This window comes from Oncorhynchus gorbuscha, linkage group LG19, assembly GCF_021184085.1.
Source record: "Oncorhynchus gorbuscha isolate QuinsamMale2020 ecotype Even-year linkage group LG19, OgorEven_v1.0, whole genome shotgun sequence".
NCBI classification, from domain to species: Eukaryota; Metazoa; Chordata; class Actinopteri; order Salmoniformes; family Salmonidae; genus Oncorhynchus; species Oncorhynchus gorbuscha.
In genome coordinates, this window is record NC_060191.1 from 18121178 (window position 1) to 18138318 (window position 17141).

General features: G+C 41.6%; 1 protein-coding gene across 1 annotated transcript; it reads left to right on the plus strand.

Moving 5' to 3' along the window:
- Nucleotides 1–371: 371 nt before the first annotated feature.
- Nucleotides 372–9890, plus strand: LOC124006313 (potassium voltage-gated channel subfamily V member 1-like). Its single transcript, XM_046316260.1, has 3 exons — nt 372–731; nt 4040–5074; nt 8885–9890. Exons 2-3 carry the CDS (start codon nt 4087–4089, stop codon nt 9415–9417), a joined length of 1521 nt encoding a protein of 506 aa, XP_046172216.1. The 5' UTR covers nt 372–731; nt 4040–4086; the 3' UTR covers nt 9418–9890.
- Nucleotides 9891–17141: the final 7251 nt, after the last annotated feature.

Consider the following 17141-nt stretch of genomic DNA (forward strand, 5'->3'; position numbering starts at 1 on the left):
AACATGTGCATGTAGATGAGCCCTTTTTCAGAGACATGTTTGAATGGACAAAAATATGTGTTGCAGTGAGAACCTTTGAGATGGGACACATTTTTTGATGGAACAATTTTGTGAAATTGTCTACAATGCCATCTCTCTGGAAATATCAATCTGCATACCGTAATATCATTGATAAGCCAGCGTTCAAAACTTTCATATGAAATATTTATTTTTATGATTTCTAATATAAGGTAAATTGGACCCATAATACATTTGCAAGCGCTATATTCAGAAAAACGCCCTTCCTTGCGAGTGCTCGTTGCTACTCAACATTTTTAAACGGCACCGCGAGCCAAGAGGGTTAGTACAATCCGGAATCCTTGGGACGTCCATACCATAACTTTATCCCCAACCATTAACCCTAACCATTTTTTATTTAAACTTTAACGGGGTAGTGACGTCCAAAGGATCCAAGAGAGCAAGGACAGAGTCAAGAGGGTCTCGTGCACGGTGCTGTGCGCATCTGAGGTCTTAGAGCTGTCTGAAACGCACTGAGTTGTCATGTTTTCTTCGAATAACTGGAGCTCTTTTTCACTTATGCTCGCAAGAAGATAATAACCATGATTAGCATTAGTGTCATAACACATTACTGGCTGTTTTACGCAGAATATTAAAAGGAACTTGGCTAATGGAGAGGATGGAAAACTCAACTATCCCTTTTATCAAGCGGGAAACTCTCAATATATAGCCAGGTAAGACCAATTATGTTAAATTGGCTAAGTTATATTATTTGGGCTAGTTTCGTGGCTATTACTGTAGTTTTGTTGTCCACTTGGTACAGTACAGGCTAATCTTTCAGAGATGGTTCATTCCACTAACCTACTATCTCTGACAACAAAACAATTTAATGCAAAACATATTAATAATTTATTTCAATCTAATAAATATTTGACAGCAACTTGTATATTTATTCATGATTCATATAATAACCAGAATATCTACAGCTATTTTTCATTCGAAACACGTGTGTTGCTCTGTTATTACATAATCCAAACTGCTCACCTCCTAGGCTTACAAAATGTAGGTAGTTATTTTATTTGCGAGTGAAATTAAAACACTGAATACATTTCGTTTTCATTATGATGTTGTGCCAGTAATATATTGTTATGTATTTATTGTGTAATAGGATGCCAGTTTACAATGTCTAGACGCCCCCATTTATTCTGCATTTATGCTCATCAAATATCTTCTGCAATGACCATTGATTGACTAATTCATTCATGTGATTGCCTGCATGAAAATCCAATTTACTCAATTCTACAGTCTTCTTTTCTTAACTCATAAAATCAGTTGAAGTCGGAAGTTTACATACACCTTAGCCAAATACATTTAAACTCAGTTTTTCACAATTCCTGACATTTAATCCTAGTAAAAAATGCCCTGTTTTAGGTCAGTTAGGATCACCACTTTATTTTAAGAATGTGAAATGTCAGAATAATAGTAGAGAGAATTATTTATTTCAGATTTGATTTATTTCATCACGTTCCCAGTGGGTCAGACGCTTACATACACTCAATTAGTATTTGGTAGCATTGCCTTTAAATTGTTTAACTTGGGTCAAACGTTTCGGGTAACCTTCCACAAGCTTCCCACAATAAACTGGGTGAATTTTGGCCCATTCCTCCTGACAGAGCTGGTGTAACTGAGTCAGGTTTGTAGGCCTCCTTGCTCGCACACGCTTTTTCAATGCCCACACATTTTCTATAGGATTGAGGTCAGGGCATTGTGATGGCCACTCCAATACCTTGACTTTCTTGTCCTTAAGCCATTTTGCCACAACTTTGGAAATATGCTTGGGGTCATTGTCCATGTGGAAGGCCCATTTGTGACCAAGCTTTAACTTCCTGACTGATGTCTTGAGATGTTGCTTCAATTTAGCCACATTTTCCTACTTCATGATTCCATCTATTTTGTGAAGTGCACCAGTCCCTCCTGCAGCAAAGCACCCCCTGAACATGATGCTGCCACCCCAGAGCTTCACGGTTGGGATGGTGTTCTTCAGCTTGCAGCATCCCCCTTTTTCCTCCAAACATAACGAAGGTCATTATGGTCAAACAGTTCTATTTTTTGTTTCATCAAACCAGAGGACATTTCTCAAAAAAGTATGATCTTTGTCCCCATGTGCAGCAAACCGTAGTCTGTCTTTTTTATTGAGGTTTTGGAGCAGTGGCGTCTTCCTTGCTGAGCGGCCTTTCAGGTTATGGGGTGGCAGGGTAGCCTAGTGGTTAGAGCGTAGGACTTGTAAACTGAAATGGTTGCAAGTTCAAAACCCCCGAGCTGACAAGGTACAACTCTGTCGTTCTGCCCCTGAACAGGCAGTTAACCCACTGTTCCTAGGCCGTCATTGAAAATAGTTAAATAAATAAAGGTAAAATATGTCAATATAGGACTCGTTTTACTGTGGATATAGATACTTTCGTACCTATTTCCTCCAGAATCTTCACAAGGTCCTTTGCTCTTGTTTTGGGATTGATTTGCACTTTTCCCACAAGTACCTTCACCTCTTGGAGACGGAACGCGTCTCCTTCCTGAGCGGTATGACAGCTGCGTGGTCCCATGGTGTTTATACCTGCATACTATTGTTTGTACAGATGAACGTGGTACCTTCAGGCGCTTGGAAATTGCTCCCAAGGATAAACCAGACTTGTGGAGGTCTACAATTTTTTTTCTGAGGTCTTGGCTGTATTCTTTTGATTTTCCCATGATGTCAAGCAAAGAGGCACCGAGTTTGAAGTTAGGCCTTGAAATGCATCCACAGGTACACCTCCAATTGACTCAAATGATGTCAATTAGCCTATCAGAAGCTTCTAAAGCCATGGCATAATTTTCTGGAATTTTCCAAGCTGTTTAAAGGCACAGTCAACTTAGTGTATGTAATTTTCTGACCCATTGGAATTGTGATACAGTGAACTAAGTGAAATAATCTGTCTGTAAACAATTGTTGGAAAAATTACTTGTGTAATGCACAAAGTAGATGTCCTAACCGACTTGCCAAAACTATAGCTCGTTAACAAGAAATTTGCTGAGTGGTTGAAACACTTAGGTTGAGTCATTAACTAGTTTATGTAAACTTCTGAATTCACACAGCCATTTAGAGACATTAGAAACATGTAGAGTAAACACAACCAGAATATCTCCATACCCATAACCTTGTTTGGTAGGAACATTAAGCTTTTGGTTTAAATAGCAATTTACATTTAGCCCCTTTTGGATTTGTTATTGTTTTTAAATCAATTGGTGTAGCTTAGGCATTATCGTCCTCCTCTCACTTAAAATGTAGGAAAATCCTCATCTTTCACCACTTTTACACAAAGGGCATGTTTTCAGTATATGGTAGTTTGTTTCAATCATGACAGGTGAGCACATTTTACAGTGTCTATGTTCTTGCCAACAGATCAACTGCTCTGATCCATTTTTCAGGATGTAACTTTTAAATATGTGAGACTTAAAATTAACACCATGACGTTGTTAGATAGCAGATAAACTTAACAAAGGAAATTAATGATTACAGGAATAGGAACATTAATTCTATTAATTAGGTAGGCCAGCTAAAATATTTAAATCTCCACAAAGAGCTTTAAGAAGCAGGACACGGCCAGAGGCTCTTTCCCTGTCTTCCCCTCTTTCTCTCTCACTCTCGCTCTCTCCCCCCCATCTGATGTCTGACACGATGCTCTTGGTAGGAGCAGCCAAGGAAATGTGGATTCCTTCATTCAGGGAGCAGAGGGAGTTTAACTGAGGATTAGGGATAACTAATGGCTGCTTCTAGCCAAGCTGTACAATGTATTCCCTTGCCACATGGCTAATAGGCTACACAGGGGATGGAACAAGCAGGGACCGAGTAGAGAATTCCTCTTGGAATTAGTATGAACATTCTACCTTACATGTTAGCTGTTCTCTAGGTGGTCTTAATTGGATTTGGTGCCAGTCACTATTTTGAACCTAAACAAATGTTGACCTCATTGTTGACCTTTTCCTTGATACCCAACTGCACTCCTAGTCCCACTTCAGGTTTTCCCCTCCACCCCAGGCAGCCCTGTGGCCGCCATGATGAGCAGCTCATCCAGCCCAGCTGAGTTCTCCAGGGACAGGACCTCCCTCCTGTCCATAGACTCTAGCGTCTTCTACAGCGAGCCCCCTCCTGTCTGTGGCGACCCACTGGATGTCTTCACCATCAACGTGGGAGGCAGCCGCTACGTTCTCTCCCAGGAGCTGCTGGCATCTCACCCAGAAACCCGTCTGGGCAAGCTGGCCCTGTCCACACGGGACTCTGCCCTGGAGCTCTGTGATGATGCTGACTTGCTGGAGAATGAGTTCTTCTTCGACCGCAGCTCACAGACCTTCCAGTATGTGATAAACTTCTACCGCACAGGCCACCTGCATGTCAGGGAGGAGCTCTGCGTGTTCTCCTTCCTCCAGGAGATTGAGTACTGGGGCATCGACGAGCTCTGCATCGATCCCTGCTGCCGGGAACGCTACTACCGCCGCAAGGAGCTCAAGGAGAGCCTGGACGTGCGGAACGAGGCTGAGGCTGACGAAAGCCAGGACGAAGACTTCAACGGTGCCGCGTGCCCAGATCTCCGGCGGAGCCTGTGGGACCTGCTGGAGAAGCCAGAGTCTTCACGAGCGGCACGCGCCTTCGGCACACTGTCCATCATCTTCGTGGCGGTGTCCATTGTCAACATTGTGCTCATCTCGCTGGACCTGGGGAATGTGGGTGGGAACGGGATCGGTGACGAGAGCGGGGGCAATGACGGGGGTACACCTTTCTTCGTGGACGCACTGGAATATGTGTGCGTGGTGTGGTTCACCGGCGAGCTGGTGTTGCGCTTTGTCTCCGTGCGCGACAAGTGCCGCTTCAGCCGTAGCATTCCCAATGTGATCGACCTGCTAGCCATCCTGCCCTTCTATGTCACTCTGGCAGTCGAGAGTCTGCACGGTGGCTCTACTGAGCTGGAGAACATGGGCCGCGTGGTGCAGGTGCTCAGGCTCATGAGGTCCCTCCGCATGCTCAAACTAGGACGCCACTCCACAGGTAATGTAGTCGTCTATCCAAACATACAGTATACGCAGCCATTTTAATCCTGTCATGATTCCTAAACCTGATGCCGTTACCTATCATTTGTCACGCCAAGCTGCAATAGTCCAGGATCTCAAAGTTGATTTTGAAGGTAGCAATCCAGTTGAGATACATCATTATTTTTAAAGGATAGATCACTTATTTCTTTCTTCCAGCAACTCATTAGGTGATTTGTAGATGTGTGTAGAAAGTACAGCGGGGTAGTCAGACAAGATGGCTGGTGTTACGTGTACAACAGTGTCATTGTAGTCTGAAGGCCAAAAAATCTGAAGAATCTGAAACTATAAGAATAGAAAGAGTCAGAACTTTTGTGAAACAGCACAGTGGAAAAAATACATGGCAGCTAGAAATCAGAACTGGGTGGTCTTCAGAGATGGATGGGAGGGGTTGAGGGTAGCTGAAGGCTGCGACAAAAAAACAAACAAAAGATAACTAATGTAGAATGTACTGTCCGTGAAATGTAAGTAGTGTGTCTTAAGCTGGAAGTGGAAGCCTACGTATTGTCTTCTATTATTTTACTCCAATTAGGAGAGGGGTGGTGGGGGAAAATAATAAAAGCATATTAAATTATATACACAGTACCAGTCAAACGTTTGGACACACCTACTCATTCCAGGGATTTTCTTTTCTTTTTTACTATTGACTACATTGTAGAATAATATTGACCAAGTCCATATTATGGCAAAAACAGCTCAAATAAGCAAAGAAAAATGACAGTCCATCATTACTTTAAGACATGAAGGTCAGTCAATCCGGAAAAGTTCAAAACTTCAAGTGCACTTGCAAAAACCATCAAGCGCTATGATGGAGGACCGCCACAGGAAAGGAAGACGCAGAGTTACCTCTACTGCAGAGGATAAGTTAATTATAGCTACCAGCCTCAGAAATTGCAGCCCAAATAACACAGAGTTCAAGTAACAGACACATCTCAACATCAACTGTTCAGAGGAGACTGCGTGAATAGGGCCTTCATGGTCGAATTGCTGCAAAGAAACCACTACTAAATGACACCAATAATAAGAGACCTTTGATGGAGTTTACCTGTGGATTTATTTCAAGTCCTACTTTCAAACTCGGTGCCTCTTTGCTTGACATCATAGGAAAATCAAAAGAAATCAGCCAAAGAAAAAAATGGACCTCCACAGGTCTGATTCATCCTTGGGAGCAATTTCCAAATGCCTGAAGGTATACAAACAATAGTACGCAAGTATAAACACCATGGGACCAGACAGACGTCATTTGGTGCAAGGAAGATGCCACTGCTCCAAAACCACCATTTTAAAAAGCCAGACTACGGTTTGCAACTGCACATTGGTACAAAGATCGTACTTTTTGGAAAAATGTCCTCTGGTCTGATGAAACAAAAATATAACTGTTTGGCCATAGTGACCATCGCAATGCTTGGGGGAAAAAGGGGGAGGCTTGCAAGCTGAAGAACACCATCCCAACCGTGAAGCACGGGGGTGGAAGCATCATGTTGTGGGGGTGCTTTGCTGCAGGAGGGACTGGTGCACTTCACAAAATAGATGGCATCATGAGGAGAGGAAATTATGTGGATGTTTTGAAGTAACATCTCAAGACATCAGTCAGGAAGTTAAAGCTGAGTCGCAAATTGGTCTTCCAAATGGACAATGACCCCAAGCATATTTCCAAAGTTGTGGCAAAATGGCTTAAGGACAAGAAAGTCAAGATATTGGAGTGGCCATCACAAAGCCCTGACCTCAATCCTATAGAAAATGTGTGGACAGAGCTAAAAAAGCATGTGCGAGCAAGGAGGCCTACAAACCTGACTCAGTTACACCAGCTCTGTCAGGAGGAATGGGACAAAATGCACCCAATTTATTAAGGCAAGCTTGTGGAAGGCTACCTGAAACATTTGACCCAAGTTTAAACAATTTAAAAGCAATGCTACGAAATACTAATTGAGTATGTATAAACTTCTGACCCACTGGGAATGTGAAAGACACAAAGCTGAAATAAATAATTATCTTCACTATTATTCTGACATTTCACACTCTTAAAATAAAGTGGTGATCCTAAGAGAGGGAATTTTTACTAGGATTAAATGTCAAGAATTGTGAAACTGAGTTTAAATGCATTTGGCTAAGGTGTATGTAAACTTCCGACTTCAATGTGATATATATGAGGTTGTAATCCAATTCTTAGTTTTTCTGTGATTAAACTAGCTTCTGACCCAGGAGAGATTATACTGTGAAGTCTCTTGGAGTTGTAAGATTTTTCAGGGTAATAGAAAGCCTGGGATAGAACTAAATAGCAAGAGTGAGGAAGGGAATGAGACGGGCTAGGAGAAGGAGAAAAGATATTCATTCATATTTCCTCAGGAGATTGAGGGAAGGGGGCCTGACAGATGAATGTTCCTGAGTCCATTTGTGTGTGTCTGTGTACTTTTACATCCGTGCACGTGAATGGCTTGGATGTTGCTGATTTTGGCGAGGGATGAGAGCCTTGGTTTGGGATGTAGGCTGTGAGGCCATGCAGAATGAAGGGAGATGATGTTACCACACCAAAAGAGAAGATAAGAGAGGAGGAAGTAGACCAGAGACTGTGACAGATACAGAGCCAGCATGTCACATCTTGTCCTTTTCAATGAAGAAAAAAGAAAAGGCGATGAGAGGTCAACTTTGTCTTTGATCTAGGATGCACTGACACACTAGGCCATCATTACACTTTTCTAGAATTATGGGATATATTACAAATCTTTGTTGACTGCAATTGTACCATATTCCCTCTAGTATGCTACTTCAACAAATTGGTAAGTATGTCATGTTGCGTCAGGAAAAGAGAGAAATAGATTTCTCACTCTGGGTGATGGCTGTTAATAAAACAGATTATTTTAGGGGAAAAGTGCAGATTTACAGGGCATGTTCTCCACTTTGTCTACATGCTGGGATATCTTGATATCCCTGAGGAGTCTATGACATTTGCTCAGTTTTAAGTCCCATGGTCTGACTAAAATTACTTGAATATATAAAGGCAGGCGTGTTCTTGCCATGTGTGTGTGTGTGTGTGACAATATGTCTGTCTGACAATATCCTGAACAAAGGTGCATCCCGATAACTGTATCATTTTCTAAACAAAGATGTGTTTGCTTTACTGTTTGGTTTATAGACAACTTCCAAAGAACCAAATGTACTATCTAGGTCTCATTTTGATCCCATATAGTGTTTCAGTACACAAAAAAATAACATTAAAAAGTATACTTACTTGGCAAACTTCACCAAATATTTATTTTCTACATGAAGAGTTTGGAGAGCTTACAAGCAATATCCGAGTGAATAGTCCTACCAACTGCGCAGTTGTGCATATTTTGAGTTTTGCACCTATTTTAACTGCCAGCTTGCTGTTAAATATTCCCCACTAAATTGTCAGTCATGAGTTTCGCACATCATCATTGTTTACATTAGCTGTTTGTGGAATACAGTGTATAATTTGAATAGATGCAGTATAGTACCTTCATGTTAGGCAAGTGAAAAGGTTAAGAGTTTATTATTCAGTTAATTATTCTACACTTGAAAGTGTGCACCTGCCACACTCTTAAGATTTGCGTACCATCAAAGAGTATACACTTTTCAGGATGCTCTTCCAACAGATGGCATCATTCTAATGCATCAGTGCAGACAGCCGTAAGACTCTGACGTTAGACAATGCACTTTCAGGTGTACGACCTGAATAAGTCATCTGTCATTTAATCTCCTGAACTGATGTATAATTTACCCCAGCCCTCTGTATCCCTGTATCTCCCAGGCCTCAAGTCCCTGGGCCTAACCATCACCCAGTGCTACGAGGAGGTGGGTCTCTTGCTCCTCTTCCTCTCCGTGGGCATCTCCATCTTCGCCACGGTGGAGTTCGCCCTGGAGCATGACATCCCCGGCACCGCCTTCAGCAGCGTGCCCTGTGCCTGGTGGTGGGCCACCACCTCCATGACCACGGTGGGCTACGGAGACATCCGCCCCGACACCACCCTGGGCAAGGTGCTGGCCTTTCTCTGCATCTTGTCTGGCATCCTGATCTTGGCACTGCCCATCGCTATCATCAACGACCGCTTCTCTGCCTGCTACTTCACTCTCAAGATGAAGGAGGCGGCGCTGCGGCACGGGGAGGCCCTCAAGAGGCTGGCACGGGGTTCGCTGGGTGACTCGGAGGTGGGTGGGGCAGCAAGGGGAAGAGGGGTGAACCTGAGGGATGTTTATGCCAGGAGTGTGATGGAGATGCTGAGGCTGAAAGGGAGGGAGAGGGCCAGCACACGGAGTAGTGGAGGGGGTGAGCTCTGGTGGTAGTGTGGAAGATTGAGCACGAGCGGCTGTGGAGAAAAAGCTATGGAAAAGTTAAGTCAATTGGGTTAAAGATGGAATCCGCATTAGGGGGAAACACCACTGGCTGCCCCACCACAGTTATTATTTTTGTTTCCGAGCTGAGGAGCGTCGCGAAGCATGGTAAATAGGTTCATACTGTGCTCTTTTATCACACGTGCAATGATGTCAGAGGGGTAAAAACTGTGCAAACTGACGTGGTTGTTTCACCATTTTAAGGATTTCAGCTTTAAGAACATCATCAGAATATGACAATGTGTACAATGTATAGGACATATCTAAAGGATGATGAGGGGACAACTTTCATGGCTAACCTTTTTCAGTGTTGTGTTCTGACAACTATTGCATGTTCTGTCTCCTCTGTATGTGTCACATAGACAAGATGTACAGTATAAACTGAATTATATTGTGTTTTGATATTAAAACATTTATTGAAAGATGCAGTATGTTGTGGTGTATCGAACAACACAACATAATTTTCATTGGAGAGCAGATCTGCCTTCACCCCTGTCTCTGTTTCCTGCAGGGTCACAGTGAAACACCAAAAGGGCTCTGGGAGGAGGAGTCTCTGAGTCACGACAGCCTGTATGCAGAGCACACACACATGAATATCCTGAACTGGTTAAAACATGCACTGCTGCAGCAGACCCTAACCTTGGCGGTTCTAGGAAATATAATCGCGCTCTAAAAAGAAAAGGTTAAGAACTTTTAGGGGTTCTTCAAATTGAAACTGTGGGGAACCTCTATTAGTTCTTAAAATAACCCTTTAAAAGCCTTCTTCAAAGAAACTCCTTTTAATGGTTCCTCAAATAACCTTCTGGGGTTACCCCCCCCCCCCCTATTAATCAGCATAACAACATTTTAGTTGTCAGTGTTTTATGATTTTTAGTGGCAAAACATAATTCAAAAGCCAAATATGACAAACTCTCTCAGCAGAGCTCCAAGTTTAGTGGCGAGACTTTTCCAAGTTTTGCCCACCTGTGGAAAGAACGGTCAGGTACTTCTGCTTCTATCACCACAGGAGTTCAAGTACTCTCTCCTTCCCTCCCTTCAGTCTTTCTATTGTGTCAAATGCAGAGAGATCATCCAGCTCATTTACAGATGAGATGTGGAGTTGTGCTTTGACACAGCCCATGTATTCCCAAATGGCACTTAAAGTGTGATGTCAGGAAAATGGTGTGCCAGTGTAAGTGATTTTGTTGGTAAGAGGAGAGGTCGTGACTGACAATCCACAGGGCGCAAACTGGTGAAATCAACCTTGTTCAAAAATAGATACGTTATAATACGTTGACAAATTATGTGGAAAATACATTGGATTTGAAAAAAGTAATCAAAAATAAATTGTTGGTTGAGGGTAAAAGGTTTGAAATGTCCACAACAGGATTATGTTATCATGGTAACCAATTTTCAACATAGAAAAAAAAAAGATGTTGATTATGTACCTTTTGAAACGATGTCAGGTCATCAACATAATAACCACTTTAAGAAAATAAACAATAGGCTGGGCATAACCTGCTACTGGAGAGTTGCTCTATCTACAGCTATCATTTTGGGCTCCCATCCAAGTTTATTTTTACCAAGCCCTTCTTAGCTCTGATATTTGTCACTGACTATTACCAATGTGCTATCATGAGAATGCTTGTTGATAAATCGCCACTTAATAGATTCACTGTTGCTATCAAAGTCATTCCAAAAGGTAGGTTTAACAGAGCAAATGAAATGTGACCATACTTTATCAATTATAGAACATCAGTGATAATATTGAGGCCTGTATAGCATTTGGGAAGTCATCAACCGCTGTTGTTTAAACAAAAAATTGACAACATGTGTTGTGCCTAGTGTTTCAAGCTGTGGTTGATTTCAAATGGAATTTTGATAATAATACATATTGGATTCAGGTCTGTGGAGATCTTCACAATTGCTATAATAATCTGTTCAGAATCTCAAACAGCTCTGACCACTTGCACCATGTACTTAAATAATCTCAATTGCAATCCAGGTCATTTGGTTGTGCTAGTATGTGAAGCACATTGATAACACATTAAGTTGTTGTATAAATGAAAACACAAAATATCTACCCTTGTATTCCCATTTGAACTTTGTTGTGCTTTTAAAGGGTTGAAAGCACAGTACAACACAATACAACTTGCTTTCAGAGTATAATATTTTCTCCATGTAGCACTAAAACAAATTTTTCCCACATTTCTCCCCTGCAGTCACCTATAAATACTGTAAATGATATACTGTACATACATATGGATTATACTGTATTTAAGCATGTAGGAAAAAGATTTCCAGACCATAGGCTTTTCAGCCTGTTCCAGACCTCAGATACAATGCTTTCCCCAACCATTCTCAAGAAAGTATTGTTTTTACTCCTGACAGTCAGATTCCATTACATGGCTATTGGGCAACTGGGCCAGCACCTTATCTCTTGGCCCTGATGTTATGGCCAACCTGCACAGATGTCAATGCATTATGGGCCGGTCCACATATGAGGACAGTCTAAATATTAATTAGCAGTCTGAGACATTGGGCATACAGCACTGAAGTAGTGATTAATGTTTTCATTAAGTGGATTGCATGCATATTGTAAATCTACATGGTATGGCAGCCATTTTGAGATAAGATGCAGAAGAAAATGGATGTATAGTGAACCATTTCCCTACCATTTCTGGCCAAACAAACAAAATAGTGGTAGTTCACAGCAGTAGTTCTCACTTGGCAGAACGCATTTTTTATATTTTCATTATGACACCTTATTTTACCACAAGGGACCTCTGGCCTACTTATTTGTCTAGACCAGTGGTTCCCAACCTTTTTTTAAACCTTATCACACATTGATGGGATGTAAAATTCTTTGGCACACCTAAAATTTCCCTTTTAATTTATTTAGTGGTAATGACTTGCATCTCATCTGAGCCATACTGCAAATCATCTATTTTCTGTGACATAAAAACATAAATCTATTAATATATATGTAGGTTAAATAGGGTTTATTTGAAATATTTTTGTAGTTTTGATAATTCCTTTCTTATGATGGTTAATTTAGATTAGAATGGTTTGGGCTACAGATGAGCGGTTTTCTGCATGGCAAATGTGCAACCACGGACATAAAGCCATGCTCCGTTTATTTTTATGGCAGAGGCTGTGGTAAACCTAAGCACACAGCCATAATAAATATCAGACTTGCCTGTGCTAATGTTTTTCCCAGATGAAGCAAAATTATACAAATGACTTTGCTTGTGATGCGCACCCCTCAAACAGCCTGAGAAACAAGTTAGGATACAGGTCCCATTTCATATATTATCTGACTGGCACTAGTGCTCCTAAGTCAAAATCCCATGTGCATTCCACATGTCATGTTTAGCCTATAATTGACTGTTACATTTTTTTCAATATTAGGGAAGGTTTCAAGGCACATCCGAGAGTTCCTGGAGGCACATCTGAGAGTTCCTGGAGGCACATCTGAGAGTTCCTGGAGGCACATCTGAGAGTTCCTGGAGGCACACCAGTGTGCTGTGATACACGGGTTGAGAACCACCTGTCTAGACGAGAGAATCAAGGACAATAATCCACGTCCATCTCCAGAGTGCATCTCAGTACACTCATTCAATATTATTGGAGGAATTGTATCATTTATACAATGTTCTGTCCTCTGTATTTGTATTTGGGGAATAAATGTCAAATACAGTTGGCATCAACTCCAGGAAAACGTTTTGTGTTGGCAGGAAAGTCATCAACATGAGAGAGATAATAGTGCTTTTGATGCTGCATCAGATTAGTCCCGTTTGAACAGGTCCTGTGAGTTTTCATAAAACACACATGAAACTCAAATAATAAGGGAGTCAATCAGACAAAGCGCACCAATCAGCATGCTCTCTGGTGAGGCTATTGGAATATAATTAATTTGCATGTGTTTGATCTACAGGGATGAGAGCACTATCCATGTCCCAGCTGGACAAGTACTTCCAGACCCCTCTGTGTGTGTGTGTGTGTGTGTGTGTGTGCGTGCGTGCGTGTGTGTGTGTTTGTTTGTTTTTTGTTGTTTTGTTTTTGTTGAACTATCCTTGTTGGCTCCATGAGGAAAAATGCTATTTTAGGTTTAGAGATAGTGTTACAATTTGGGTTAGGGTCAGAATTAAGGTTAGGGTTAGGGTTAGCGTTAAGTATAGTTTTAGGGTTAGGGGTTTGCGGTTAAGGTTAGTTTTAGGTTTATGGTTAGTGGTATGGTTAGGTTAAGGGTTAAGTTTAGGGAAAATAAGATTTGGGATGAGAATCAATTATTTGGTCCCCACAAGGATAGCAAAACAAAACTGTGTGTGTGTGTGTGTGTGTGTGTGTGTGTGTGTGTGTGTGTGTGTGTGTGTGTGTGTGTGTGTGTGTGTGTGTGTGTGTGTGTGTGTGTGTGTGTGTGTGTGTGTGTGTGTGTGTGTGTGTGTGTGTGTGTGTGTGTGTGTGTGTGTGTGTGTGAGAAAGAGAGAGTGTGTGTTGACTGTGATCAGACACCACCCAGACCAGGCACATGTCATAACAGTTCTTCCTTCAGATGCTTTATGGGTTGAACTGTTTATTTTACTGCATCCTTTTCCTGGATTCTTTTTAGAGGATAAATCTCTTTGGTTTTACAAGAAGCCCCAGTACAAGTTACTTACACTAAACGGACATACAATACTCAACCGATGTTACCTTTTAAAAGAGTAACTATCGAACATAGCCAATAGCCACTGTTTTGTTTCTCATACAAGATGGTAATAGAGAGGAGAATGTAAACTGTTTTAGTTTGAAAGCTAGTTGTGTCTAAGTACTTGGACCCCAAACTCAATTCCTATTTCATGGCTCTGGAAGCAGATTGACTTGATTAACAGTTCTTTCCCTGGGGTAAATCGTTCTTCCCGAGAGAAAAGGTGAGACATCCTGCAGCCCTGCAGCTGTTTAACATACAGCAGGTTTAGTCAGGAGACACTGATACTGAATATAGTTTACATTACTGATCACAATATCATACTTTCTTGTTCAAATGTATGTGAAATGTATGTCAAGATGTTTAAGTTTCTATTTAAAAAAAATCAATTTGATAAACAACCCTGCCTTCTCTGCCTTCTCTGCTTTTACTTTCCCTGTATATCTCTGGCATTTTCTCTCTCACTCGTTCTTACTATTTTAAGATGACCGTAGAGTGGTTCAAGGAGGGATATTGTTGTTTGGACAGGCAGAAGGACATGGGCTGGGCGATGTAGTACATCGTCTTTTAGGGGTATGGGGAGAAAGAGACATGAGAAGAGATTGACCTGTAATTTCTGGTAGTATTTCACAAATAGGTCAGAGTAGCAGAGGACAGATGTGAGTATTCAGTGTGTGTGAGATCAATAGGATATTTATGTTTTACCACATGTTCCCCCATCACCTCCCTCCCAATCATCTCTCATTTTGCTGTACTAAAGCCCTGCTGGAAATAGGATACACAATCTACTGTAGGTGAGTAAAGTACCAATGTTAAAGAAAAAGGGCTTTGTTACACCGTTGTTTATGACCTCTGTTGTCGTTTATGAACATTGTTGACATTGGCAACCAACTGTTTCATCAATGTCATTTGGAGCGAATCGGGATTGCAACTTCATGGCTAGTACAGAGCCTCAATCTGAAGCAGGATGGTGCAGAAGTCAAAATGAGGGCCAGGCATTCCCAGGGCAGGGAGAGAACAAAACACGCCATGAGGCAAAAACACTGCTGGGACACTCAGGGAGTGAACACCGGGCCAAGATCACTGAAGGTTATGGAGAAACGTCCTGCTATAGCTTCAAAACTATCCTCACGTTCTAATCGTATGGTTATAAAAGAATGGACTTGCAGAACCCAGCTCTGTTTTTTACCTTTATTTAACTAGGCAAGTCAGTTATGGACAAATTCTTATTTTCAATGACGGCCTAGGAAAAGTGGGTTAACTGCCTTGTTCAGAGGCAGGACGACAGATTTTTACTATGTCAGCTCGGGGATTCAGTCTCGCAACCTTCCGGTTACTAGTCTAACACTCTAACCACTAGGCTACCTGCTGCCCCAATACCGAGCATGTTGTTTGTTGCTGGGGGTATTTCAAGTGTCTCGTGTGCATAGATATCTGGTCCTCCCCCCCATTGCTGAGGCCCTGAGCACAAGCCTTTCATCCCAAACTTCAAACGTAGTCTCATTAAACCCTTACGTCACACAGTCCTCAAGGAAGCACAGTGCCCATTTTGGAAGCAGAATAGAGAATCGATCCCCGCTTGCTTTCCAGGGTCCCATAGTTCATTAGGATCGGCAGTTAACTCTCATGGTAAGTCTTTAGTAGTGAAGTTCCAGGGCCATGCTCTATAAATTATAAGCAAAAGGCTTGTTAAGATGATGACCTCTGACTGTTATAATCAGTGTTTAACCATTTGGAAGCTGTCTGACTAAAGCTGCATGGATTTCTTTTTTTTTTGGGGGGGGGGGGGGGTGCTATTACAACAGTCAATTATAAGTATTTTTAGAATGAGTTAACTGCTATTCAGTACTGAGGTTTTAAAGCAGTGGTCTACATTGACGTGGTGCACGGAGAGAAAGGCATGCAGCATTAGTGTATTCTCCTCAAGCTCTACCCACCTGTCTGAGCTCTGAACCCAACAGGGAATATCCTTCGCTTCGTCCTTGAAAGAATACACCCTTCCTGTCTAATGCAACTGGGTTAATGAGCTGTGAACACTAGCACCTGGAATTATATACATCCCCCATAACATAGCCTACAGTAACTCTCAAATTAGACTAAATTGGTGTGATATCACTGGCGCAGTGTTTGCTTTAGACTTCTGTTCTATTATTCATGGAGTGGTTATTGTTCATTTGCAATGTTTCTGTTTGGTTCATTTCTTTTATATTTCCTGATTCCAATGTAAATGTAGTGACCACCTACAGTTGAAGTCGGAAGTTAACATACACTTAGGTTGGAGTCATTAAACTCGTTTTCCAACAACTCCACAATTTTCTTGTTAACAAACTATAGTTTTGGCAAGTCGGTTAGGACATCTACTTTGTGCATGACACAAGTACTTTTTCCAACAATTGTTTACAGACAGATTATTTCACTTATAATTCACTGTATCACAATTCCAGTGGGTCAGAAAATTACATACACTAAGTTGACTGTGCCTTTAAACAGCTTATGTCATGGCTTTAGAAGCTTCTGATAGGCTAATTGACATAAGTTAATTGGAGGTGACCTGTGGGTGTATTTCCCCTCAATTAACATGTATTTTTAACCTCACGCTTGATGTTAAGGAAATCCCCAAGTTATGGAAATCTGCTTTTGTACTGCCTTCTCAAAGGTGGAGATCCTTCGCTACTTGACAACTATCGGCCCATAGCAAGATTTTCTGTACAGTCTAAGGTACTGGAGTCCTTAGTTAGTAGGCAGCTGAAGGCCTACTTCCAAGAAAACATCTTAAATGGAATGCAATCAGGTTTTAGGTCTGGCCACAGCACTGTTTCAGCAACATTGAAGGTTTTAAATGACATCCACTGTGCTCTTGATAAGAAGTTACATTGTGTGTCTGTCTTTATTGATTTATCAAAGGCTTTTGACACCGTGGACCATGCTGTGTCAGTGCAAAGAATAAAATGTTGTGGAATTACTGGTCATGCTCTAGATTGGTTTATAAATTACCTATCAAATCGTA

Coding starts and splice junctions, on each gene's coding strand:
- LOC124006313 (XM_046316260.1), top strand. CDS start 4,087: ATGATGAGCAGCTCATCCAGCCCAGCTGAGTTCTCCAGGGACAGGACC. Junction 5,075..8,884: donor ACTAGGACGCCACTCCACAG/GTAATGTAGTCG, acceptor TGTATCTCCCAG/GCCTCAAGTCCCTGGGCCTA.